The sequence below is a fragment of the Amphimedon queenslandica genome, unplaced genomic scaffold (genome assembly GCF_000090795.2).
Source record: "Amphimedon queenslandica unplaced genomic scaffold, v1.1 AMPQUscaffold_13484, whole genome shotgun sequence".
NCBI lineage: Eukaryota > Metazoa > Porifera > Demospongiae > Haplosclerida > Niphatidae > Amphimedon > Amphimedon queenslandica.
Genome location: NW_003546280.1, coordinates 340,204 through 363,562, shown reverse-complemented (window position 1 = coordinate 363,562; position 23,359 = coordinate 340,204). Strand labels below are relative to the sequence as shown.

The following is a 23,359-nucleotide window of genomic DNA, read 5'->3' as shown; positions in this document are numbered from 1 at the left end:
CGGTTACTTTAGACCACACCTTTTCTACTACGCCCTTCATTGCAAGATTTAATTTTTGCCTTTGATTTTATTATCAAATAAAATAGAATATTAATAATATTCATGATTGTATAGATGCAGCTGGTTTCCTTAATAGTTTCTTAGTTTGAGGATTATCTATTTCAAAATGTCCTTGAGGATTATCTATTTCAAAATATCCTTTATGGTCACGCCCCTTTGTTTTGTTTTGCAAAATGTCCGATAAACAAAGTTAGTTTCTCTCTAGTCACGAGACTAGTTTCTCTCTTGTATTCTTTTCTAATTATTCTATTTTCTCCCATTTACAGGTATTTATGAATTCAAAGAGAGGGCTGGTCACTCAGCTCCAGTAATAGGAGAGTCGCTCTACCTGTGGGGAGGGGAACAGTTTGATTTTCCTTATGTGCATGATTCACCTCGAAAAAGGAAACTGTTCTCGACAGTTGAGACATTTTCCTTTTCATCAGCTCGCTGGTCCTCTCACCTAACTAGAGGCACTCCTCCATTAGGAGTCGTTGACTACTCCTGTACCACCTTTCGTTCTAATATTTATTATTATGCTGGCTGGTGTGGTCATGATCATTGTCACTACAACAGTTTAACTGTACTAAATACACTGACCATGAGCTGGACTCAATTGCATCCTAATGATGAGTCCATGATGGAGAAATCTCGTGCTGGAATGCTATCACTGGAATTTGATGGAACTGACTATCTTCTTATGGTTGGAGGATTAGGTCCTACACCAGCTGTCAAACATCCTCAATTTCAATATGAGCAGATTCCAGATGGTCGTGTTCGTACCAATGAGCAGTTACTTTATAATCTATCTAATAGTGGGTTTCATTTAATGCATACATTAGTATCAACTGCTTGTGTGAATATCATCATTATCATTATATTTATTTTATAGGACAATTCACTGTTCCATCTGTTAGTGGACAGTGTTGTCCTCCAACTAGTACTTTTACAATCAACAAGATAAATCAAAATAAAGGAATAATGTTTGGAAGAACATTATCTCATGTTGGTGGTTTTGATACATTTAACACTAATAAAGTGTACATATTTAATGTGACTCATAATACAATAGTAAGTTATTATTATTACTGTTACATGTATGTTAATGTTAATTGTAAAATTGTTTGCCATTTTAGAATCATGAAAATACTGAATTTCTTACCCACTACCTTAATTTATTTGTGTTTGTGTTTTATGTATTTAGCATTGGGAGAGTATTAAAAAAGGATCAATATTTGTTGGGGGACTCCAGCTTAAGGGAAGATGTGCTCATGCTAGTGCTATTATCAGTGGTGACTCTACCTTACCTGCACTAGTAGTGATTGGTGGATGGGATGAGAACAATCAATCAGTGAATGAATGTTTGTTATTTGACAATATCACTACTGGTCAGTTCAGTTGTAAAAAGGTGTGTGTAATCATCTACATGTATGTTTATGTGTAGTATTATAACTATTAAAATTATTGTATGCTTAATGATAGTACATGTATATGTAATGATAATGAATATAGAATGTATCAGTCATTATCTATAGATTCCTTTGCCTGAATCTGTTACTGGTAGATATGCTCACTCACTCACAGCTGTCACAATGTCGCCACACTGTGTGTGGCTAGTAATTGTTGGAGGATGTGAAGAGAGTCAATATGTAGATTTTAAAATAAGAGTGAAGGTGCCAACAAATACATTTATCACTGATACTAATAGACAAATAATGATAATTGAATTAGGTAAGATTATTAATCACTAAATATGAGGATTTTTGCCACACCTACAGTGATCTACTGTAACTTGACTTAGTTTTTCTTATTTCAGTATATAGTGAAGCTGGTGAGTGGATGGTACAGTCAGTACTGGATGGTAATGATCTCACTAGTAAGAAATATCAAGAAAAGTATTCATCATACAACAAGACCAAGACATGGTGGATGAATCAGCTAATGGAATATCCCACAGAGAAGGAAATGGAGCTTCAGAGATATAATCAGTTATTGCAAGAAAAACTACGAGTGTTTTATCAAGACAAAGTATCATTACAGGAAGCACTGGTGGAGGCCAATAAACAAGGTACATGTACACATGTAATGAATGTCTAGATAAAAATTGAGAGTATAAAAATTTAATTTTAACTATATGCTGTTCAAAAAAATCGACAATTAAAATTTTGATAAAATTTTGATCACATTTTCCATATCTATGGCCACAGAGATCTCTTGTGTCATTGGATTTTGGAGATTAAAAGTCCATCAAATTTTATAGTAGTCTGATTTTTATTATGATTATTGTACATACATGTATGTTATCTTTACAGAGGTGCTGAAAGCACAAGTACAGTCAATACAAGAAGAAAAACAAATTATTACTGGTTAGTGTATCATCAGTACATAATATTAGATGAGTCTATTAATGTAGAAGATAATGAGAAACTTAGAGCTACAGTTGCTTATAATGAAGTATATATAACTGAAATAGAAGAAGAGAAGAAACAAGTAGAGGAAGAGAAGAGAAAAGTAGAAGACAAGTATAAGCAAGCAAAGAAAGAGAAGAAGCAAGCAGAAGAAGAGAAGAGACAATTAGAGGAACAATACCTCATCGACAAACAGACCACTAAAGGTTAGAGTATTGTCATCAATGTGTGTGTACTATAAGAGAGAATGTTTTTAGAACTTAAAGCTAAAGTTGCTGTTAATGATGTATACATAACTGAATTAGAGGAAGAGAATGAAAAAGTAGAGAAACAATATCACAAAGAGAAAGAGATCACTAAAGGTTAGAGTATTGTCATCAATGTGTATATTATATGAGAGAATATTTAGAGCTTAAAGCTAAAGTTGCTGAGAATGAATTGTATACTGCCAAACTAATGAAGGAGAAAGAGCAATGGAGTCAAGTCAAAGAGACTGATTCCATTGGATTACAATTTAACTACCTAATTCCTTCAATGGGTAAGAGTTTATTTTGCAACAAAAGTATTATATTTTATACAATTGATAGATAATTTGGATTGTCTGAGTGATGTCCAGGTAGCAGAGAAGAAGCTGTTCTTAATTCAAGGAGACAAACCTCAACTGATGAATTGGGAGAAATATGGTGTAAGGATTGGAGTAGAAGAAGGAAGCCTATTGTCCTCTGAGACAGTAGAAGCAGCAGTGGTTGCTCTTGTAGGAGGACAGTTCCAGTTCCCTCCTAATACTGTCCTTGTCAGTGCTGTGTATGCAGTATCACTCTCAAAGCCTCTCCTCAAACGACTCAAGTTAGAAATACAGCACTGTGTTGATTTAACAGGTCGACCAGCTCTTAATCGTTATCTGAAGTTTGCTATAGCTCCCGTGAGCACACCCAGTCTTCCTTACCAGTTCTCAACAGTTGAGGGAGGAGAGTTTAGCTCTAAGGGTGGGTATGGATTTATTGAGCGTAAAGATTTCTGTTTGGTGTGCATACTGGGATTGCTAATAGTATCTATGACTGGAGGGGGAGGAAAAGGAGGAGGAGGAGGTGGTAATCAGCAGCAACAAGGAGCTGGGGTTGTACCTGCAGCTCAACAGCAACAAGGAGGAGATGCACTGACAGTACTAGTCCAACAACAGCAACCAGGAGTTAATCAACAAACCCAGGAACAACAAGGGGAGCAGTCACAAGAAGGACAGGAAGAGGAAGGAGAGCTACAAGGAGGGAACCAACAAGGAGAAAGGCAGTCACAGGAACAATCAGAATTACCAGAACAACAACAGCAAGAAGGAGGACAACATGAGGCTGAAGGAGGTCATCAGGAAGGAGACAGAGGACAAGAGGAAGGACATAAGGATGATCCTGTGCATATAGAAACAGCTACTGATGCCGTGCCTTGTACTGAGTCTAGTTCTGATTATGCTAATAGTAAGTATCAATAGAGGATATGCGTGCTAAGTATATTCATTGCATACCGTAATAACTTTCAAGAAAAAAAATTAGTTCGTTGGACGTCAACTTTCCATTGGCAGCAATGGAGAAATGATAGAAAAAGGCTTGGTACCAGGAAACCGCTCTGTATTTCTTGATAGCAATCTTTCAGGTGACTACTAGACCCCATTAGATCCTCAGGATGCTTTTTAAGCTTCCGAAAAAGGCCTCAAGAAGGTAGCAAGGCAAGAAAATGTGTTTTCCCCCATTGAACTCTTAATAAACTTGACGTCCAACATGGCGGCCAATTTACTGTGTGGGTTGGATATACGGTACTAAAAAGCTATGAATATACTTAGCACGCATATCCTCTATAGTAATCATATCAGTAATTGATTTTTTGATTTTAGGTGTAGTTTATACTAATGTACAAAAGAGTATGAAATATGCTGGACTGGTTTACTATGAGGAGAAAGGTGTAGAGGATTTAGTGACGTTCACTGCAGCTAAGAAACTGGAAGCACTCATTCAAGTAAGAACACACTCTCCTATGCATACAATATGTTGATTTTTACTTGATAGTATATTGAACGCAAACACTCTCAAGCTGAAATCGGACCTGATATTTTCTTTCGTTTTAAGTTTTCCTATGGTTATATTGAATTAAACCTTACTGCACAGCAGGATGAACCATTCACAGGCTGGACTGTTAAACCTCACACTGAACCTTGCAGAGTAAGTTAAGATTACTATTTTATACTTATTAATATGTTACAGTTGTATCAAGAGGCCATTGATAATTTTGGTGATAAAGAACATTCTCGTCCTTCGTGTTGTCTGATATCAGTGTACGGTTCACCTCATGCTACCCCTACACTACATTATTCCATACCACTGGAAGGTGTGGCTGATCCTGTTACATTAAACATTCATAGAGCACTGAGAAACCGTCCTCCTTCAACAGGTAATGAATGCAAATGATTTAAAATTGTTGTTTAATATTAATTAATCAGACCCTACTACCTCCTCCTCCTCCTCCTCCTCCTCCTCTAATGTAGTACATGAATCAGTGTCAGTATCATCCACTGGAGGAGCTAGTAAGTGATAATACTGTGTGTGTGTATACTGACCTTGACCTCTATTAGGTCCATCAGCTACTGTTGATGTCGATAAAGTAAAGAAAGTGATTGATGATGTTCTTGTGTCTAACCATGCTCGCCTTAATCACCTGAAGACGTCTCTATCAGATCTTGCTAATCAGTTATATGAAGTTGGTCTCATTAATGATGAAGTCAGAGAGGCTTGTAGCATGGACAAGTTCATTGGAGAGTTTAAGGCTAGTTTTTACTTTATGGATGAATTGTCTGAAGTTCAAGATCATTGCAAGAAGTTTTTGAACTCATTCATTGCTGTTAGAGGCAGTTATATTAATGCTGCCAAGTTTTTGCGTCAGAAATGGATTGAAGCTATTAAAACTGAACTTGGGATTGATCTCATTATTGATGTTAGTGTATAGTTCTTTTGCTATTCCCATTGCCTTTGATTTTTAATTTTATACAAAATTCTTTTATCTTATTAAAATTGCAAGAAAATTCAAATTTAATTTTATTAATAATTTATGATTGTATGGATGCAGTTGGTTTCCTTAATAGTTTCTTAGTTTGAGGATTATCTATTTCAACTCTTCGTAATTTGGGTCTAACAAAAACTAGTACAAAAAAAAGATATTTAAAACTTATAATTAATGATTATTCTTTTACCTTGAACAATAGCAGATGCAGCAACACACCCTGCTAGCATCCAATACACATAGACACTCCAATGCTTCTTTACCAGTAGACTGCACACTAATATCATTATAGTGCAAGTTACCTAATAATGAATACAATTTATGCATTAGAGGACGATGCCATTACAATACATGTACCTGTGAGAATGCATTCATGATACCAGCAGATATACTCTCAGGTACTGGGTATGTCATTTCTACTCCATATTCATATCCAACACCTTGAAATATAACAGTTAGTCCACTATAGGAATAACAATAATGACATCATGATTAATGATGATCCCTTTTTTACTTACACTGCAACCGAGCATATTATTGAAAGATATATGAAATCTAGTTTATATTGTGTTGCTAAAGCCAGACCAATGGCAGCTATTGTGCTTGATACTGATATAGCAACTGTTGAACCACTATAATGAGAAAGGGGAGAAAATATTATATAGTAGAGGAGAATATAATAGTCGAACTTACTAGAATGTTTTAGTATAGTCGATCCAAGTCCCAATAGCTAGTAGTCCTCCTATTGATACTAATTGTATAGCAAGACCAAGGTATCCCATATAACTCTGATATGAACTGTACCCAATAGCATTGAATACTTCATCATACACAGTCACATATGCACCAGCCACTCCAAGATACATTCCTTTAAAGTGAATGCAGTGTGTGCTGATAATTATTATCATTATAGCTTGTATGCCTTACCGAATACAAATGAAAAGAAAATGAAGTGTTTGTTTTTTAATAGAATGAGAGCAGATCTTAACAGTGAGAGATCATTCTCTTCTTCATCCTCTAACTGTCTTGACCTGCTTGGAGGAGTAGGAGGGGAAGCAGGGACCACTACATACAGACAATGCATCAAAATTTATGCCATGGAATATACATTCATTCAGTAATGACTACAGGATTTCCCACAAAGCAAGCATGAGCTAAAAATCATGCTTTGTGAGCTCTAACAAGCATTTTTGAGTAACTTTTAAAATAAATAAAAATTATAAGTTTGATCGAAATCAGCTCAAACTTGGAAAAATTCTCTCCTAGCATTTTTGAAAAAATACCTTGTATAGTATAATGGTATTTTGTCAAATGTTTGATCAACTTTAATTACTGACAAGAAGCTGCATGAGCACTATAACAAAATCCTGTAGGAAACTCTGCATAACTAACTGAATGTTATTGGAAGAAGGACAGTAGCAAGAACAGCTTGGCCAAGGAAATAGTATAACATCTGTGAATAAATCTTGTCCTGCCATTCGATGAATGATGCAGATCCCCTAATGGTTATTGTAGTGTTGCATACAGTATCAGTTCTGCTATCATGTACTGCTAATGGACCAATAAATAAACTGAGCAATATTCCAACCTAAACGAAGATAAACAGCAACAATAATAGTTGCACAATTGCATTATATAGGGCTTTATACTGCTGGCTAGACTTCACAGTACATTTTGGTTGATTATAGACTTTACATTAATCTTTTGAAATTTACTAACACTGCCTGGCAGCTGTATGAATGTGATTGCCAAAAGTAATCGTTGTAAACGAGATACTTTCAGTTATAGATACTACTGTCATGCATACACTATAGCAGGACATTAATTTTTGCAAGCTATTGTTTGCATGTTACTTTCGAATTATTAGTAGAATTTTGGCTATCAAAAATGCTTGTTCTATATGCTTAAGTTTGCTTGCAATGCTCTATACATTCATCTATTAATAGTGAATATAGTTATTGCTGTACTCACTTGAGGAGCTGTAGCACCAACCGATGCAGTTGCAAATGCTCTCTCGTTCTGTGGAAACCAAACAGCAGACATTAGAGAAGGAGCACTCCATTCAAGGACATTAGTAAACGAGGAGACTCCCTGGCCCATCAAGAGGAGCCAAAAATAATTTGGATCTAAAATAGATAAACTATGATTAGAAAAGGTGACCTTTTTCCTTGCATACTTGAGCCAGCAAATCTGAGCCAAGCTCCAGCAGCATTGAAAGTGCCTCCTAAGATAGCAGTCCACCTGAGGCCAAATCTCTTTAGGAAATAAGTTGCTCCGGCAAACAAGAAGGTGTACATGACAAGGAAGATGTAGGAGAGTGAGTTTATCCAGAAGACATTGACCCCGTAATAGCACTCAGCAACGTCTGCAATAGAGCCAACACTCATCCAGGCAATGTTGGTCCCCATTATATGTGAGCAGTACACAAAAAGGACCAGCCATCTCTGCCAATAAACTTTTATTTTTGCACCGCCCTCGTCTTCTTTCTGTTCTTTGCTTTTCAAGAGTGGTTTATCTTCTGACATTGTGGTGGGATAAACAATTTTAGGGGCTTCCCCCAAAAATGTTAGGAGTGGTTTGGAAGAAAACATGGCTGCTAGTTGTAATGCAAGAGCTGAGCCTCTAGAAGAAGAGAAGGAGCTCAGAGAAGAAGAAGATGAAGAGAGCTTGTTTGCTTTTCCATTGCAAGATGATTTGGAGCAAGAATTAATTAGAGGAAGAGCAGTGTGCGGGAGATGCAAGTCAGAATCATAAAAAATTAGTTGCATTGAAATTATTTTAATTTTACAGGAGGCCTTCAACCGTTTGCATTTGTTCCTGCTTTCCTGAAAAACCTGTTTCAATGGCAACCAGAGTCATTATCCTGCAGCACTGCAGCGAAGTTAATTGATTTTTAATTTTAAAATTTCATTTTTAATGTTTTGTAATAGGAGAGCCGTTGTCTAGCAACAGTTCCTTTACTTCAGGAGTGCATCACGAGAGAACGGTTTCACATCATTAAAGGAAAACGATTCAAAGTGAACAAGTAAGGGGTAGTGTTAAAATCAGCTCAAACTTACTGCTTAATTTGTATTGGAAAATCTAAAAAAATTGAGGGTAAACTCCAAATTTTTGTTGTTGGAAATTGGTATTAAAATTACTTTCCTTTCCTTTAAACATAGATTTACATGCTTGCAAAAAGCTATAGAATCAAAATCGACAGTAGTACTATATCCCAGTAAAACAGGTTTGACCCGTTATTGTCTATTATTAATTATTATTGGCTGACTCAGCTATTCCGCTACAGTCATTACCATCCGGTGCATCAATCGGGAAAGAAGATGACTCGGCACTAATTGTGCTTGATGGAACATGGGCACAGACTAGAGCCATGTTCAGTCAGAATCATTTCCTACACAGCTTAAAACAAGTAAGAGAGGCGGAGGAGAGAGGGAGAGAGAGAAAGAAAAGGGATATTCATATACAGCCTTAATTAATATAAAAGTAATATTACATGTTCATACCATTACTTAGTTATTTCTCACAGGTTAAGTTAAATGGTGAAGCAGTCAGTCAGTATGTCATTAGGACTCAGCCATCGAAACAAAGCCTCTCTACAATAGAATCTGTAGCTCATGCAGTAGCATGGCTTGATGGAACACCAGAAATAATAGATGTATGCATAATTGATACTATTTTCATTTATTATTATTATATGCATGTAGGTATTACTGCATCCACTAATAGCGATGTGTCAGTATCAGCTGGAACATGGAGCTACTACACATTTCAGTAAAGATCATCCAAGATACATGCCAAGGGCTGACTTCAAGTGAGATTAACAACTCATTAATAGTCATAATCATGCCAATGTAACTTTGTAATACATATGGCCGCTACTATTTTGATGCATATACATGTTCTTATGTTGTGTAGCAAATTTGAGCTGATTCTGATCAAAAAAATTTATTCATTCACTTATATTATTTTTCTTTCTTCTCTTTTGTCTTCATTAAAGGAGGAAGCACTCAACTAACTCCTCTGGCTCATCCTGACAACTAATGATGATCATTAATAATAAACTAACAAACAACAACAACAAAACATTGTCAAGTAGACATTAGTCAGTGACTGCAAGTTCTGGACTGTGCATGTGTCCAAAAGTTACTAATAATAATGTTGATCAGTTTGAGAAGTATACCATTTGTAATCACTACACATACATTGGTCACATACATATAGTGTACACAGGTCTATGGTATTTTCGTACTAAAAGTAAATTCCTCTGAATCTAGTTGCCTTCCAAATGGTCCTAGTTGTATTATGCTTGGTGGAACCCATTTCTTTGTGTGATAGACACTCTCTCCTACCTTCCAGCCTGGCACATCCTTCATGATCAGGGCTTCCATTGCCTCTGAAGCTTTCAATGCTCTTAGAATTCTACAGAAATTAAAAAAATTATAAATGTTACACCAATATTATAATTATTATGCATCCAAGATTTGTTAATATTTTCTCGGGAAACAATCCAAAGGGTTTAGGAACTAAAATAGATCTCTTTACCACAATGAACGCTAATAATACCATATGTACCATAATAATTGAGCCTGCTATGTGAAGGCATACATGTGAGAGTCATCTTCCAATAAATAATAATAATAATAGCAGGTGTGTTGTGTAATACTGATATAATTCAATTACAACTGAAATGGTAATAATGCTTGAACTCTTCAGAGTAGCTATATTAATTATATTAGTGGGAGTTTGATAAGACTATTATTAGAACTAAATCAACCAACGCAAAGTGTAGTGTATTACTATTTAGTTTATGTTGTACACACACATAAGGTTTCCATCTCTTACTCCCTTCATTCGTTGCCTTAATAAGGGAATAGAAAGAAAATCTATGCATATATATATGGCAGTGCATTACTATCCTTACACAATTGAATTAATAATACGTGCTTTAAAAATTAAAATCTAACCCCACCATCCATTACGTGTATTGATGTCAATTACCTACGGTCTTCCTCAGCCTGAATTAATGGAAGTAACGATAGTCTTGCTCTTAAATGCTCTTTACGCACTTCTCTAATAATACACACACAATTGGAATTAAGTTATTCATGACCACGCCTACTCACCTACGCTGTGTATTACCATAAGCAACTCCAGCAAAACCTATTGCCATCACTGCAACTCCTCCTATCATGATAACCAGACCCGAGGGACCTCTTTTAGGTAAGTTTCTAGCAAACTTTATGTCCTGGTAGCCATTTGGAGGGGGCTTGTCTTGTCGAGGTATGTCTGCCATTTTATTTTAGGTCACGTGATCCAAACAATCCGTGAAACCACGCCCTTTGCTAAGAAACACACGCCCTTAAAATGGCGGTCGACCCAATATTGACGCATGACATGTCATGTGATAGTCACATGCGGCGTGTCCCTCACTCTCATTTTTAGTGTGTCACCATCTCACAACTCGTTCGATGAAAGCTAGTAGTTTCACTTGAAAGTGTCACAGGGAGAAGAGAAGATATTGATTCTATTTTTCTAGTCTTTGACCACCCGTGGAAGACTCTTTTACAGGTAAGCCGGGATCCTGGGAGCTTACAACCTTTACCGAGTTTGACTGCTCTTTTGAATAGGTACTAGCTATTATTGAACTATATAACCGTCAGAGAGTGGATATTAACTGTTTTGGGTCATATAAAGTCTCACAGTAGCTCTATTTAATTATAAACTCACAGAGAGTGGATCACCGATGGCAGCTAATGACAGAAACAGGGGTCGTCCTCATCAAGGAGGTCCCGGGCCAAGACAACGTGGTAGCGCTTCGAACACCTCACGGACATCCAGCGTATCGACTAGCGGCGTATTAATGGTCGGACCTAATTTTAGAGTAGGAAAGAAAATAGGATGTGGTAATTTTGGAGAGCTAAGATTAGGTAAGAGAGAAGTGTATTGTGACATAGCATCTACATGTAATGGTTGTGTACATGTATTTACTGTACATTAGCTTCCTTTTTTTAAAGTCTTGGTGTATACATGTATGTTTACATGTGTTGGTTGGCATTTTTTTCAAATACATATAGCATATGATCAAGTTTATTTGACCTTTGTCTATAAATCAAAATTCGTCTGCATACATGTATAGAAGTCAGTCAATATGAGTCATATATACATATATGTACATGTACATGTAGGAGAGATGGATCATGTATCTGTGTACATGTACATGTATTATGTGTAGATTTAGCCGGTAAGGCTGCATTTACAACATGTATGTATTCCTAATTGTGTTGTTTTGAATGTACATTATACTGAAAGCCTGGAGCCCTGAGGTCAAGCCAAGCCTTGAGATCAAGGTAAAACCTGTCAAACCTGTTTAATGTACACGCATGTATACGTACCTAAAGTGAAAATTAAAGCTGTACTGTGTACATGTGTGTATTTTAAAAACAGTTTCCCTTTCCTTAGGGTTGCAGTACATGTGTCGTTATTTTCATTTGCCATTGTGTCCTCTTAATAACTTTGTTTTCACCATTATGTCTGTGAACAATGACGTGGTAATAGGAAACTGTGTGTGGTGCGTCTGCGTGAGCTCTATTATATTAAGGGCCGTTAGTAATCTATGGGGTATTATTAGACTTTGTTATAAAGAGGGAATTGCTTTGACGTACCACTTCAAAATAAACTGGCTTATTGATGATAGTGCATTATAAAAGAGTGAGAGAGAGAGCTATATTATTATATTAGAATGTAATATGTACATTATTGTTAGAGGTAAGTTCACAATTTAGCTTAGAGAGAGAGAGAGAAAGAGGAGAGGGTTACCAGAACAGATCACATCATTTTTATTGTCATTATGATATCATCTTGTGCCAGTATAAACTCCTGTATACATATAAATAAAATGTCACATGTTTGTCATACATGTACTGTATGTATAAGTATTGTTCCTGAATGAATGTTGTTTTATTAATGCAATAATACTACGACCAGCTGTTACAGTGCCTGTGTCTATTTTTAGAAACTTGCCATATATGGTCATTGATATAATTATCATAGCAGTGCCTGTACTGCTTCACCTTGTGTGTGTGTGTATGCTACTTTTGGCTCCTAATTGTAATAGTGTAGCTATTGATTGGCAATCTGGTCAATCTTGTGTTGTCTAATAATATGCTTTCATTTAATTCTCTCTCTCCCCCTACTCTCTCTCTCTCTCTCTCTCTTTCTCTCTCTCTCTCTCTCTCTCTCTCTCTCTCTCTCTCTCTCTCTTTCTCTCTTTTTACTTTCCTTGTTATCTTCCTTTTTATGTTTATTTATAGGAAAGAATTTATACAATAACGAACACGTCGCTATCAAATTGGTAAGAACAATTTCCTTTTTTTGTTATAATGTGCATGTACTTTGCATTGACGTCCTCTTACATCACATTACATCACATTGCATCATGTTGTATTCCAGGAACCAATGAAATCAAGAGCACCACAACTTCACCTGGAATATAGATTTTATAGAACATTAGGAAATGCTGGTAAATAATAATAATAATAATAATAATAATAATAATAATAATAATAATAAAAGGAAAATTAGTTTATATACATGTACTTACATACGTATAAACATGTTTTTATGATTAGTGTTTCCTTGGCTAATCATGTATGCATGATAATAAATAAAATAATAATAATAATAATTGATGCATTTTACATGTTGTTATATCTATCACAATTAAATACACACACATACACACACACAGAGGTCAGTGATGGGTGGGGCCAGACTTATTAAATTACCAAACTGTAACGTAATATTTTGTTGTGTGTGTATGTTTTGATGTATAACATTTCTACAGCAGAAATTAAAAATGGAGACAGAGTGACAGAACGAATGAGATCTAGTGACTCCATTTATGCTCCTATTGCTTTGTAATCCTCTATAATGTGTCAGTACACGTTCACGTTCATTCATTCCAGCCTATTCTCTCTGTATCGCAGCTGTCTGTCAGCAAGAGATATGAATGATAACACTTTTATTGTACACGTCCACTTAGTACAGTAGCTGTATTATAACTTACATGTGTACTAGCCTTACATACACATATACGGTGCATGTACATGTAGCATAGATTGGATGTGTTCTAGCTGATTGGTATGTGTACATGTATGTCACACGATTTATACATTCAATAGCATTGGGTCATGTATATATATTGTGTTCATGCGAATCATGTGTAGTCATAACTGCTGACCTGTTGTCTTTTAATATTGTGTATAGGGTTACTCTTTTACTCTATTCACCTCTCCTCCTTTTAAAAATATTTTTATCATCCCTCCCTCTCTCTTTTTCTCTACCCCCCCCCCCTCTCTCTCTAGTTGGTATACCACAAGTATATTATTTTGGTCCTTGTGGTAAATACAATGCGATGGTACTGGAGCTGCTCGGGCCGAGTTTAGAGGATTTATTTGACCTGTGTAACAGAAAATTCTCACTCAAGACAGTCCTAATGATAGCAATTCAACTGGTAAAGACAGTCATATACTGTGTACATGTACATGTGCACATTAATTTGTAGCTTACTTTTATCCCTGTTTCTTGATGATCTTTGCTTGATGACCATTTCCATGCATGTATATGTAATTTAGTACGTATATGTACATGTATACTGTAGGGGCAGGCATGTTTTCATAATTTTTATGTGTTATATTTTTGACAGTTTAAAACCTGTTTGTGTAGACTATAGTAACATATCAGATGACAATTACTACTTCTACATGTACATATATGTCCCTTGTAGAGATGAGGATGACGGGGCATTAATTAGAGCTGTAACTAATTGATTTTGTTTGTGTGTGTAGTCTAGTGTTGAACGTGTTGTCAATAAGACTCCATTCTGTTGAAACAAGGGGATTTTTATTATTTAATATAAACTTTCTCTTTCCTCCTCCTCCTCTCTCTCTCTCTCTCTCCCCCTCTTTCTCCCTCCCCCCCTCTCTCCCTCCCTCTCCCTCTCCCTCTAGATCACACGAATTGAATACGTTCACACTAAGCACCTCATATATCGAGACGTAAAACCAGAGAATTTCCTAATGGGTCGATACGGGACTCCCAATCAAAACATTGTCAATATCATTGATTTTGGTCTAGCAAAGGAGTACATTGACCCAGACACCACTAAACACATACCATACCGTGAACACAAGAGCTTAACTGGGACTGCAAGATATATGAGCATCAATACACATCTGGGGAAAGGTAAAGAGAGGAGGGAGGAGGGAGGGAGAGAGAGAGGGAGGGAGAGAGAGAGAGAGAGAGAGAGGCTATTAGTACTGTAATTGTACATGTATTTATACCTTAATTGCTTATTAATAAATTGTTTAAGCGTAATGGTAATTGATTGCTAGGTGTACACCATATAATTAGTATTTTATGTACAATATGTAATTATTATTGCATTCCCAGACAGTACATGTGATAAAAAGTGTGCGTGTGAATGTCTCTTGGGGCTACACTAATGCTTTACTGTGCCGTTGACTACAATACTGTATAATATACAGAGTACATGTACATGTACATGTATACTTGAGAGATGTATTTCCTTATCCACTACTGACATAGACTTGAGAGGAAATGATGTTATACAGATACAAAATGAACTGACACTGAGTTTGTGTGTGTGTGTGTTGTGTATTTCCTTGTTTGATGTAACATTGTTTGCATTCCAATGAAGTCACATTGTTTATGATAATTATACACTTTACTATAATATTTACACGCTTTAAGTAGCTGCTAGTACACAAGTGAATGGAGAGGGAGGGAGAGTCCACTTAGCTTTGGGACATAAACACACTTTTTACTATTGTGTAATATTTTTTGGAATATTATAAGGATTTTTTATGTTTAATTCTTAAGCATGTACTGCATGTACACATGAACTCATCATTTATGCATATACTGTTCGTGAATGAGAGAATTGGATTTGGTCATTATAAACGCTACACCTTCCTCTCTCTCTCTCTCTCTCTCTCTCTCTCTCTCTCTCTCATTTAGAGCAAAGTAGGAGAGATGATTTGGAGGCTTTGGGTCACATGTTCATGTATTTCCTACGCGGTAGCTTACCGTGGCAAGGACTAAAGGCAGACACACTAAAAGAAAGATATCAAAAGATAGGAGAGACAAAAAGATCAACCCCAATTGAAGTTTTATGCGAAACATTCCCAGGTAAAAACACATAAATGTACTGTAACAATAACACGTACATGTACTATGTCTTTTAAATGTATTGTGACCCCTATGATAATTATTTTATAGATTTTTAAAACAGCGAGCCTCTACTGTACAGTTTAAAGATATTTCTCATAGTTTCCCACTTTATAAATGGAATATGTAATACATGTACATGCATTTACTAGATACTGCATGTACATGTACACGTACATGTGGCCAGTGGGCATGTTGGGAATTAGACACAATAACATGTCACTGTATTTACATGTACACATTCCTACCATTCATATACATTGTGACCACGTTTATTAATTAATGAACCACAGACCGCGCCTACTAATTAATTCCTGTCATGTTTTTTTTATAATTAGATGAAATGGCTACATACTTGCGTTACGTGAGAAGACTGGATTTCTTTGAGACCCCGGATTATAACTATCTACGTAAATTATTTCAAGATCTTTTTGATAAGATGGGATTCACTGATGATGGAGTATTTGACTGGACTGGAAAGGAAGTGGTAAGAAAGAGAGAGAAGGAGGGAGAGAGAGACAGAGAGAGGGGAGGGAGAGGGAGAGAGATAAAAATAAAATTACCTTTATAAGTCTTAATGTAGTATAGTACAGTTTACTATTCCTTTATTTGAATGATAGTGTCTATGAGTACAATAGTCAAATGAATTTTTATTTGATTAGTCTATCAATAATGACCGCTCTATAGTCTAGGCCCTCTAGGGGTATAAAACACGTACTGTACAATATACTATTATGTCACTTTGCATGAACATGTGGTCAATTCTTATATTCTCTCTATCTCTCTCTCTTCCTTTGTAGAATACATCATTTGGTACGGTGGTGTATGAGCCAGGCGGTGGCCAGTATAGTACCCCAAGGAGAGCCAATGATGGAGGAAATGTATAGCATCTTAATTACTATATTGATTATTATCAATGCTGTTTTTTCTTTTTCTACAGCCAATTTCACCACGGCACCACCTGGAGCCTCCCGGTCACACAAATCAAACTAAATCTCCTGTAGCTGGTATAAATAGACCGGCAGATGCATCACCCCCTAACGAAAAACCCCCTGAGGGACCCGGAATTGTAGAAGAAACAAGGTGAGTGGCCACGCCCTGTCGATTCTCATAAAAATTAAATCTGTTTTTATTTGCTTTTTCTCATATCCTAGATGCTGCTGTTTCAGAAAGAGCGTAAAGAAGTGATACCAATACGTCCATCGCCAATAATCTCTTACGTATAATCTCACTTTCTTTTCTTTCTTTTATCATATCCTGGTTCGCTCTCTCTCCCTCTCTTTCTGCACAACAAACTTACTACTTATGTTACCTACTAACAGCCACTGCTCTGCTATCTATATGCATCCTCTCCTCTTTTGTATAACTTTTCTTTTCAAATCCATCAACTCATACTCCTCTGTGATAGTAGAGCCACCGCTACTAATGAGACTGTTAACGATTGAATAAATTCTCTCTATTATTATTATTATTATTATTGATATTACTTTCTTGTGTGTCTAATGGACTCGACTCACTCTTTCTTTCTCTTCCTCTCTCTCTCTCTCTTCTGCTCTCTCTTTTCTGTACATAAGTTATAATGTTGTATTCATACAACACACACTATTAATGTGTTATGTTTCAACGATACTTTATGTAAATTAACTATTATTATTATTATTATGTATAGCTCATTATTTTTTTGTAATACCTGTATGTACAAAATAAAAAATTTTCAACAACAACATTTTGTTTTCACTGCTGTATCCTGTGTTTATTAGCATCATAGATTGGTGTGTATGTACAATAAATTTGGAAATAAAAGTATGAGCCATCGGTTTTTTTCACAGGATTTTGGCATAGTGCTCATACATCTTATCAGAAGATTGTAATGTAAGATCCTGTACTATATTATAGTTAAGGTATTTCAACAAAAATTTTAGAATTTTTCCTTTTTTATAATTTTTGATACATAATACTTGCTCTGATGTTGTGCTGCAAATTTGAGCAGAATTTAGATTTTTGCATATTATTTTTAAAGTTGCTAAAAAAATTGGACCAAAATCCCTGTACTATAGTACAGAGTTATCAGCCAAAAATAGAAATAATTTTCCACCAAATTTTTTGAAAAATTTTTAATAAAAATTTTCCACCATAAAAAAATAATAATTTTTCCGGCAAATTTTCCCACAAAAATTTTAATAAATAATTTTAAAAATTTCCCGCCAAAATTAAAAAAAAAATTTTTCAGAATACAAGAATTTTACAAAAATTAATTTTTTTTAATTCTGACAAATTATTTACATAAATTTTGGTGACAAATTTGGCCTATGGATGATTATCTTTTTTATAGCTAAAATGTAAAATCTCAATCAAAAATCATTAAATCAATAATCATCATTAATCATTTCATAGAGTCAGTTCATGTATATACTGGCATCACACTATGACTTGTACCACTTTAACGAGCGATGGAGTGCCTCCTGCCATGTTAAGTACAAGGATTCGTATTGAGGATTCTCCTGAGGCTCAAAAATATTATCAAGCTTCCAAAAACCCTCCAGCTCATCGCGGGACTTCCAAAAACCAGAGGCTAGCCCGGCAACATAGACAGCTCCGAATACAGTCTTGTCAAGTTCGCTGGGTTTCTCTATGGGTATCTCAAGTAGGTCTGATATGAGCTGCAGTATGAAACCATTGCGACAGACACCACCATCCACTCTTATCTTCTTTATGGGGTGACTCACTTCAGCGTTGGCTACTGTTAGCAGCTGCTTGCATATAAATGCAATGGATTCCAATAGAGCCCTCACTATGTGCTCCTTCCTAGTGTTATGAGTGAGGCCAATGACAGATGCTGTAGAGTTGGGATCATTATGAGGAGCTTGTATCCCATCGAAACAAGGAACGAAACACACTCCACCTGATGAATCGACAGATTGCGCCATATCCTCCGTTTGCGACGGACAGTCATACAGACCAAACTTCTTCCCCCACTCAATGACACTACCAACACTAGAGAACATACCCTCGGCTAGGAAGGTCAGGTCTGACCCAATCTTCCAGCCTATTACTGGATACAGGCCAGTCACTGAGGCGTGTGGACGATTACCTGTGTTAATGTTTACAAATAAACCTGTACCAAGTGTACATTTAGTGTCCCCGGGCTCCCAACACATCTGCCCAAACATGGCGCTAGTCTGGTCCGATATGATGCCTGTTATTGGGATTGAGACGCCAAAGATATCTTCATGAGAATGACCAAAGTCTCCTCCACTGTCCCTCACTTCTGGTAACATTTGGGACGGGATTTCGAATATTTTTAGTATCAGTCCGCTCCAATCTAGTTGATAAGTGTCATATATTGCAGTAGCACTGACGTTTGAGTAATCCGTTGCATGTACCTCCCCCTTTGTCAGTTTCCATATCAACCATGTGTCCACTGTACCGAAGCACAGCTCCCCATTGCGACCTCTCTCCCTGGCACCCTCCAGTTGATTGAGTAGCCACCAGAGCCTGACGCTAACATGATTCGTAATGAACTTAATGACAGATGCTGCCATGAATTTCTTTCCTCTCGTAAAGAAATAAGCAACATTAGCACCTGCTTGTAATGTCTTCAGTTGGATGGATTCGTTCCAATCAATGCATGCTTGGGCTGCTCTCCTGTCTTGCCACGTACTAAAATTACATAGAGGCTTCCCCGTATCTCTCTCCCAGAGCAAGAAGGTGCATCTCAGTGTCGTTATTCCAATGCAAGCTGTATCCTCGGGCTTCAGGGAGCCACTCTCCAGCGTTTGGGAGACGACGGTCTTAAACTTGGTCCATAATTCCTCTGGGTCTATTTCAGATGCGTCTGGTGTTGGATGGAGGACGTTGACACTCACTTCAGACTGGCCCAAGGTCTCCCCGCTCTTGTCTACAGCCACGCACCTTATTCTACTAGTACCTACATCAACCCCGAGGACAAAAGAAGACGACATTGTGAGCTGATGATCAGATTAGCAATTTAGCAGTGAACCGAACCCAGTGAACCGCATGATCTAATTTGATTGGTTTGACTTTTATACTGATTCTGTGAGTAACCTTGACTTGAGAGCAGCTACAGTAGCTACAGTACTACAACAGCTAAGTACATGCATCACTTTATGGATATCAGTTGTAAGTAGACTTTATGTATGCAAGAGATTTTTTGCTTTTTTCAGATTTTGGGCCATAATGCAAGGTTTTTGCATTTTGCAAGCAACTGCAATGTTGGTAACTAAAGGGTTAAAATTAAAATTGCAACTAGAAAATGGTGGTCGATTTGTTTCTATGGTAACGGATACATGTACTCACTGAAGACATGCACTCAAGAGCTTATCTCTTACTAAAGAGAGATCTACTTAACTTTGAGCGACTACCAATCGAAGTAAGTATCACTTCATGCTTTCAAGTGCTACCTCTATGCCTACTAGGGTCTAACTGCATCCCCTGTATCTGAAGATGATCTCTACAATTGGAATGCTGTCATAAAAGGGCTGGCCGGAACACCATGGGAAGGTCAGTTAAAGAAGCCTCATTATAATTATCTATTTTCTTTTTATATAATTAGGAGGTATCTTTCATTTAAGACTAAAATTCACAAATGCTTACAATACTTCTCCACCTTTTGTCCAGTTTATGACTATACCGTATCATCCCAATGGTGCATATAATCTTTACTTTATTCTCTTAATTTGCTTTGCTTGTTGCAGTCCATCCTGTTAGTGGTGTGCCAGCATTGGAAATACTCAGCAAAGAGCACTGGAATGAGACCTACACAATGTCTAGCATACTAATGAAGATACAAGTAAGAGAGAGGGAGATAGAAAGGGAGACATACAAGCAGGATTTGTCACAGGATTTTGGTGTAGCTGTACCTATAAATAATTATTCCCTCTTGCTATCATTTTACTGACATTAGGTATTACTGAGTGAGCCTGAATTAGACTCTGGCTGCATTTATAATCAACAAGCAGCTTATTACTACGTTCATGCCAACCACACATACAAGCAACTGGTATTTGACTGTGTCACTGCAAGTTTAAGGATACAAGGTAAGAGAGAGAGAGAGAGAGAAAAGGAGGGGATGGATTCTTATCATATCATTGTGTATAGCTGGATTGATGCCTTATGAAAGCACAGAAGAGAGCAAGACTGATTTTGTGGACCATGGGCCAGTTACAAGCTCAACTTCTCCTCTCTTTCCTCCTCCTCCTCCTGCTCCAACTGGACAAAAGCAAAGATTTAAACAGACAAAAAAGAAAATACCTTTTGATGACTATCATGCACTCTGGCAGGGACTGGCTACAACTGTTCCAGCATATGACCCAAAAAATCAGTGTAGGCATTAAAATTAAAATTAATCACTTGTACACAGACATGTACATGTACATGTATGTACATAAAATGCATGTACTGTACATGTACATGCATAAAATGCATGTACATGTAGCCAAAATTGTGTATAGTAGTAATATGTGTTACATGTGTTATGTGTTAATATGTAATATGTGTTAATATGTGTTACAGTAATACATGTATGTGTTACAAAAAATGGCTCCAAAATCACCCCCAATTTTTATTACATTTTCTGATACATGTTGATGTACTTATGCTGTGTAGAAAGTTTGAGCTGATTCCGACTTCAATTTTTGAAGTTACGGCCATTTTAAGAAAACATCAAAATTCTGAAAAATACCCAAGGCTATAGCCCATGGTTTTTTCCAAAAAATGGCTCTGAAATCACCCCCAATTTTTATTACATTTTCTGATACATATTGATGTACTTATGCTGTGTAGAAAGTTTGAGCTGATTCCAACTTCAATTTTTGAAGTTACGGCCATTTTAAGAAAATATCAAAATTCTGAAAAATACCCGAGGCTATAGCCCATGGGTTTTTTCCAAAAAATGGCTCTGAAATCACCCCTATTTTTTATTACATTTTCTGATACATATTGATGTATTTATGCTGTGTAGAAAGTTTGAGCTGATTCCGACTTCAATTTTTTAAGTTACGGCCATTTTAAGAAAGCATAAAAATTCTGAAAAATACCCTGTACTATAGCCCATGGTTTTTTCCAAAAAATGGCTCCGAAATCACCCCTAATTTTTATTACATTTTCTGATACATATTGATGTACTTATGCTGTGTAGAAAGTTTGAGCTGATTCCGACTTCAATTTTTTAAGTTACGGCCATTTTAAGAAAGCATCAAAATTCTGAAAAATAGCCTGTACTATAGCCCATGGTTTTTTCCAAAAAATGGCTCTGAAATCACCCCCAATTTTTATTACATTTTCTGATACATATTGATGTACTTATGCTGTGTAGAAAGTTTGAGCTGATTCCAACTTCAATTTTTCAAGTTATGGCCATTTTAAGAAAACGTCAAAATTCTGAAAAATACACTGTACTATAGCCCATGGTTTTTTCCAAAAAATGGCTCCAAAATCACTCTCAATTTTTATTACATTTTCTGATACATATTGATGTACTTATGCTGTGTAGAAAGTTTGAGTCGATTCTGACTTCAGTTTTTCAAGTTACGGCCATTTTAAGAAAACTTCAAAATTCTGAAAAATACCCTGTACTATAGCCCATGGTTTTTTCCAAAAAATGGCTCCGAAATCACTCCCAATTTTTATTACATTTTCTGATACATGTTAATGTACTTATGCTGTGTAAAAAGTTTGAGTCGACTCCGACTTCAGTTTTTCAAGTTACGGTCATTTTAAGAAAACGTCAAAATTCTGAAAAATACACTGTACTATAGCCCATGGTTTTTTCCAAAAAATGGCTCCAAAATCACTCCCAATTTTTATTACATTTTCTGATACATGTTGATGTACTTATGCTGTGTAGAAAGTTTGAGCCGATTCCGACTTCAATTTTTCAACTTACCGTGCCATTTTAAGAAAACGTCAAAATTCTGAAAAATACATGTATGTGGTTTTGAAGGTTTTTCTGTATAATTTTATTATAGTTATGCAGCTTCTGGATAGAGATAGTTTCTTAAAGCAGGTGCATTCTGGTGAGGACTATCAAAAAACTGGAGACTTACAAAAGCTAACATCTGAGTAATGATGATCATGCATGAACACTATATGAACACTATAGCTGTACTGTATCACCTTTAATGATTCTTTCTCTTGCAGCCACTTGACACTAAAGTATGGTATCTCCAGGAGAGGAGGAGGAGGAAGTGGTGGAGGAGGTAGAAATGGAAAGAAGGTGATGACAATGAAGGACAGACAGAAAAGGATTGCTGAATTGGCTGCACTGTATGCAACTAAAGTCACATCGCCTCTACCACCAATAAGCACTGCAGGTGGGAATACATCACATTTTACAGACATGCAAGAAGTCTTGATATTTTTTTACATTGTGTGTACTGTGTAGATGGCTCACATCGAACGGACACTATCAATATTGATGAATTGGTGGCATGGACTGAGGCATTGGATGAAAAGGAGCTAGAGAATGTTACTGTCAGTTAGTACAGACGATAGCCATTCATTGGACTACAGCAACAATTTTTGTTTTATTTTATTTTTCTACAAAATAACAATCAACCTCTTTTTAATAATAATCAGAACAGAATATTAATTTTTGTGAGAAT

At 36.3% G+C, this 23,359-nt stretch overlaps 7 protein-coding genes across 8 annotated transcripts; 4 read left to right on the top strand and 3 right to left on the bottom strand.

The window, feature by feature from the left end:
- Positions 1-16: 16 nt before the first annotated feature.
- On the bottom strand, positions 17-8,036 carry LOC105311961 (feline leukemia virus subgroup C receptor-related protein 2-like). The gene is made up of 10 exons (XM_011404218.2): positions 7,666-8,036; positions 7,461-7,615; positions 6,882-7,077; positions 6,417-6,554; positions 6,183-6,357; positions 6,008-6,121; positions 5,847-5,952; positions 5,680-5,791; positions 5,592-5,627; positions 17-156 (listed from the first exon to the last, which is right to left on the bottom strand). Exons 1-10 carry the CDS (start codon positions 8,012-8,014, stop codon positions 101-103), a joined length of 1,437 nt encoding a protein of 478 aa, XP_011402520.2. The 5' UTR covers positions 8,015-8,036; the 3' UTR covers positions 17-100.
- LOC100637873 (uncharacterized) lies at positions 179-5,522 on the top strand. Of its 2 annotated transcripts, XM_019994011.1 has the most exons (16): positions 180-249; positions 327-854; positions 932-1,110; positions 1,244-1,447; positions 1,575-1,770; positions 1,856-2,107; positions 2,352-2,405; positions 2,453-2,653; positions 2,705-2,809; positions 2,857-2,985; positions 3,035-3,916; positions 4,330-4,451; positions 4,502-4,654; positions 4,697-4,883; positions 4,978-5,016; positions 5,065-5,522. In XM_019994011.1, exons 1-16 carry the CDS (start codon positions 234-236, stop codon positions 5,433-5,435), a joined length of 3,618 nt encoding a protein of 1,205 aa, XP_019849570.1. In that variant the 5' UTR covers positions 180-233; the 3' UTR covers positions 5,436-5,522. The 2 variants fall into 2 exon arrangements, with proteins under 2 accessions (XP_003384862.2, XP_019849570.1); XM_003384814.2 differs by lacking the exon at positions 2,705-2,809 and having other exon boundaries at positions 179-249.
- A 30-nt stretch (positions 8,037-8,066) lies between the features above and the next one.
- On the top strand, positions 8,067-9,684 carry LOC100637747 (DTW domain-containing protein 2-like). Its single transcript, XM_003384813.3, has 8 exons — positions 8,067-8,230; positions 8,280-8,370; positions 8,420-8,514; positions 8,651-8,715; positions 8,762-8,898; positions 9,016-9,144; positions 9,194-9,300; positions 9,487-9,684. The coding sequence occupies exons 1-8, from the start codon at positions 8,079-8,081 to the stop codon at positions 9,521-9,523; spliced, it is 813 nt and encodes a 270-aa protein (XP_003384861.2). The 5' UTR covers positions 8,067-8,078; the 3' UTR covers positions 9,524-9,684.
- LOC100632827 (NADH dehydrogenase [ubiquinone] 1 alpha subcomplex subunit 13-like) lies at positions 9,601-10,817 on the bottom strand. Its single transcript, XM_003384774.3, has 3 exons — positions 10,613-10,817; positions 10,488-10,559; positions 9,601-9,908 (listed from the first exon to the last, which is right to left on the bottom strand). The coding sequence occupies exons 1-3, from the start codon at positions 10,780-10,782 to the stop codon at positions 9,722-9,724; spliced, it is 429 nt and encodes a 142-aa protein (XP_003384822.1). The 5' UTR covers positions 10,783-10,817; the 3' UTR covers positions 9,601-9,721.
- Positions 10,818-10,904: 87 nt separating this feature from the next.
- Positions 10,905-17,424, top strand: LOC100637623 (casein kinase I-like). Its single transcript, XM_019994013.1, has 11 exons — positions 10,905-11,057; positions 11,117-11,416; positions 12,800-12,840; positions 12,939-13,008; positions 13,853-14,001; positions 14,498-14,732; positions 15,528-15,698; positions 16,076-16,224; positions 16,538-16,618; positions 16,678-16,820; positions 16,892-17,424. The coding sequence occupies exons 2-11, from the start codon at positions 11,233-11,235 to the stop codon at positions 16,923-16,925; spliced, it is 1,257 nt and encodes a 418-aa protein (XP_019849572.1). The 5' UTR covers positions 10,905-11,057; positions 11,117-11,232; the 3' UTR covers positions 16,926-17,424.
- Positions 17,425-18,025: 601 nt separating this feature from the next.
- On the bottom strand, positions 18,026-19,766 carry LOC100637498 (putative glycerol kinase 5). The gene has a single exon (XM_003384811.3). It carries the CDS (start codon positions 19,697-19,699, stop codon positions 18,161-18,163), a length of 1,539 nt encoding a protein of 512 aa, XP_003384859.1. The 5' UTR covers positions 19,700-19,766; the 3' UTR covers positions 18,026-18,160.
- Positions 19,767-19,970: 204 nt separating this feature from the next.
- LOC105311960 (ubiquitin-conjugating enzyme E2 S-like) lies at positions 19,971-23,350 on the top strand. The gene is made up of 9 exons (XM_011404216.2): positions 19,971-20,127; positions 20,174-20,258; positions 20,311-20,403; positions 20,453-20,547; positions 20,662-20,794; positions 20,856-21,080; positions 22,724-22,817; positions 22,896-23,068; positions 23,140-23,350. The coding sequence occupies exons 1-9, from the start codon at positions 20,062-20,064 to the stop codon at positions 23,235-23,237; spliced, it is 1,062 nt and encodes a 353-aa protein (XP_011402518.1). The 5' UTR covers positions 19,971-20,061; the 3' UTR covers positions 23,238-23,350.
- Positions 23,351-23,359: the final 9 nt, after the last annotated feature.

Coding starts and splice junctions, on each gene's coding strand:
- LOC100632827 (XM_003384774.3), bottom strand. CDS start 10,782: ATGGCAGACATACCTCGACAAGACAAGCCCCCTCCAAATGGCTACCAG. Junction 10,560..10,612: donor TATGGTAATACACAGCGTAG/GTGAGTAGGCGT, acceptor GTGTATTATTAG/AGAAGTGCGTAAAGAGCATT. Junction 9,909..10,487: donor CAGGCTGAGGAAGACCGTAG/GTAATTGACATC, acceptor TAATTTCTGTAG/AATTCTAAGAGCATTGAAAG.
- LOC105311960 (XM_011404216.2), top strand. CDS start 20,062: ATGCACTCAAGAGCTTATCTCTTACTAAAGAGAGATCTACTTAACTTT. Junction 20,259..20,310: donor GGCCGGAACACCATGGGAAG/GTCAGTTAAAGA, acceptor TTATATAATTAG/GAGGTATCTTTCATTTAAGA. Junction 23,069..23,139: donor ACCACCAATAAGCACTGCAG/GTGGGAATACAT, acceptor TGTACTGTGTAG/ATGGCTCACATCGAACGGAC.
- LOC100637623 (XM_019994013.1), top strand. CDS start 11,233: ATGGCAGCTAATGACAGAAACAGGGGTCGTCCTCATCAAGGAGGTCCC. Junction 12,841..12,938: donor AACACGTCGCTATCAAATTG/GTAAGAACAATT, acceptor GTTGTATTCCAG/GAACCAATGAAATCAAGAGC. Junction 13,009..13,852: donor TAGAACATTAGGAAATGCTG/GTAAATAATAAT, acceptor CTCTCTCTCTAG/TTGGTATACCACAAGTATAT.
- LOC100637498 (XM_003384811.3), bottom strand. CDS start 19,699: ATGTCGTCTTCTTTTGTCCTCGGGGTTGATGTAGGTACTAGTAGAATA.
- LOC100637747 (XM_003384813.3), top strand. CDS start 8,079: ATGGCTGCTAGTTGTAATGCAAGAGCTGAGCCTCTAGAAGAAGAGAAG. Junction 8,371..8,419: donor TCCTGCAGCACTGCAGCGAA/GTTAATTGATTT, acceptor GTTTTGTAATAG/GAGAGCCGTTGTCTAGCAAC. Junction 8,515..8,650: donor AAACGATTCAAAGTGAACAA/GTAAGGGGTAGT, acceptor CTTTAAACATAG/ATTTACATGCTTGCAAAAAG.
- LOC105311961 (XM_011404218.2), bottom strand. CDS start 8,014: ATGTCAGAAGATAAACCACTCTTGAAAAGCAAAGAACAGAAAGAAGAC. Junction 6,122..6,182: donor GACTATACTAAAACATTCTA/GTAAGTTCGACT, acceptor TTCTCATTATAG/TGGTTCAACAGTTGCTATAT. Junction 5,953..6,007: donor ATAATATGCTCGGTTGCAGT/GTAAGTAAAAAA, acceptor TTATTCCTATAG/TGGACTAACTGTTATATTTC.
- LOC100637873 (XM_019994011.1), top strand. Junction 3,917..4,329: donor TAGTTCTGATTATGCTAATA/GTAAGTATCAAT, acceptor TTTTGATTTTAG/GTGTAGTTTATACTAATGTA. Junction 4,655..4,696: donor CTCACACTGAACCTTGCAGA/GTAAGTTAAGAT, acceptor AATATGTTACAG/TTGTATCAAGAGGCCATTGA.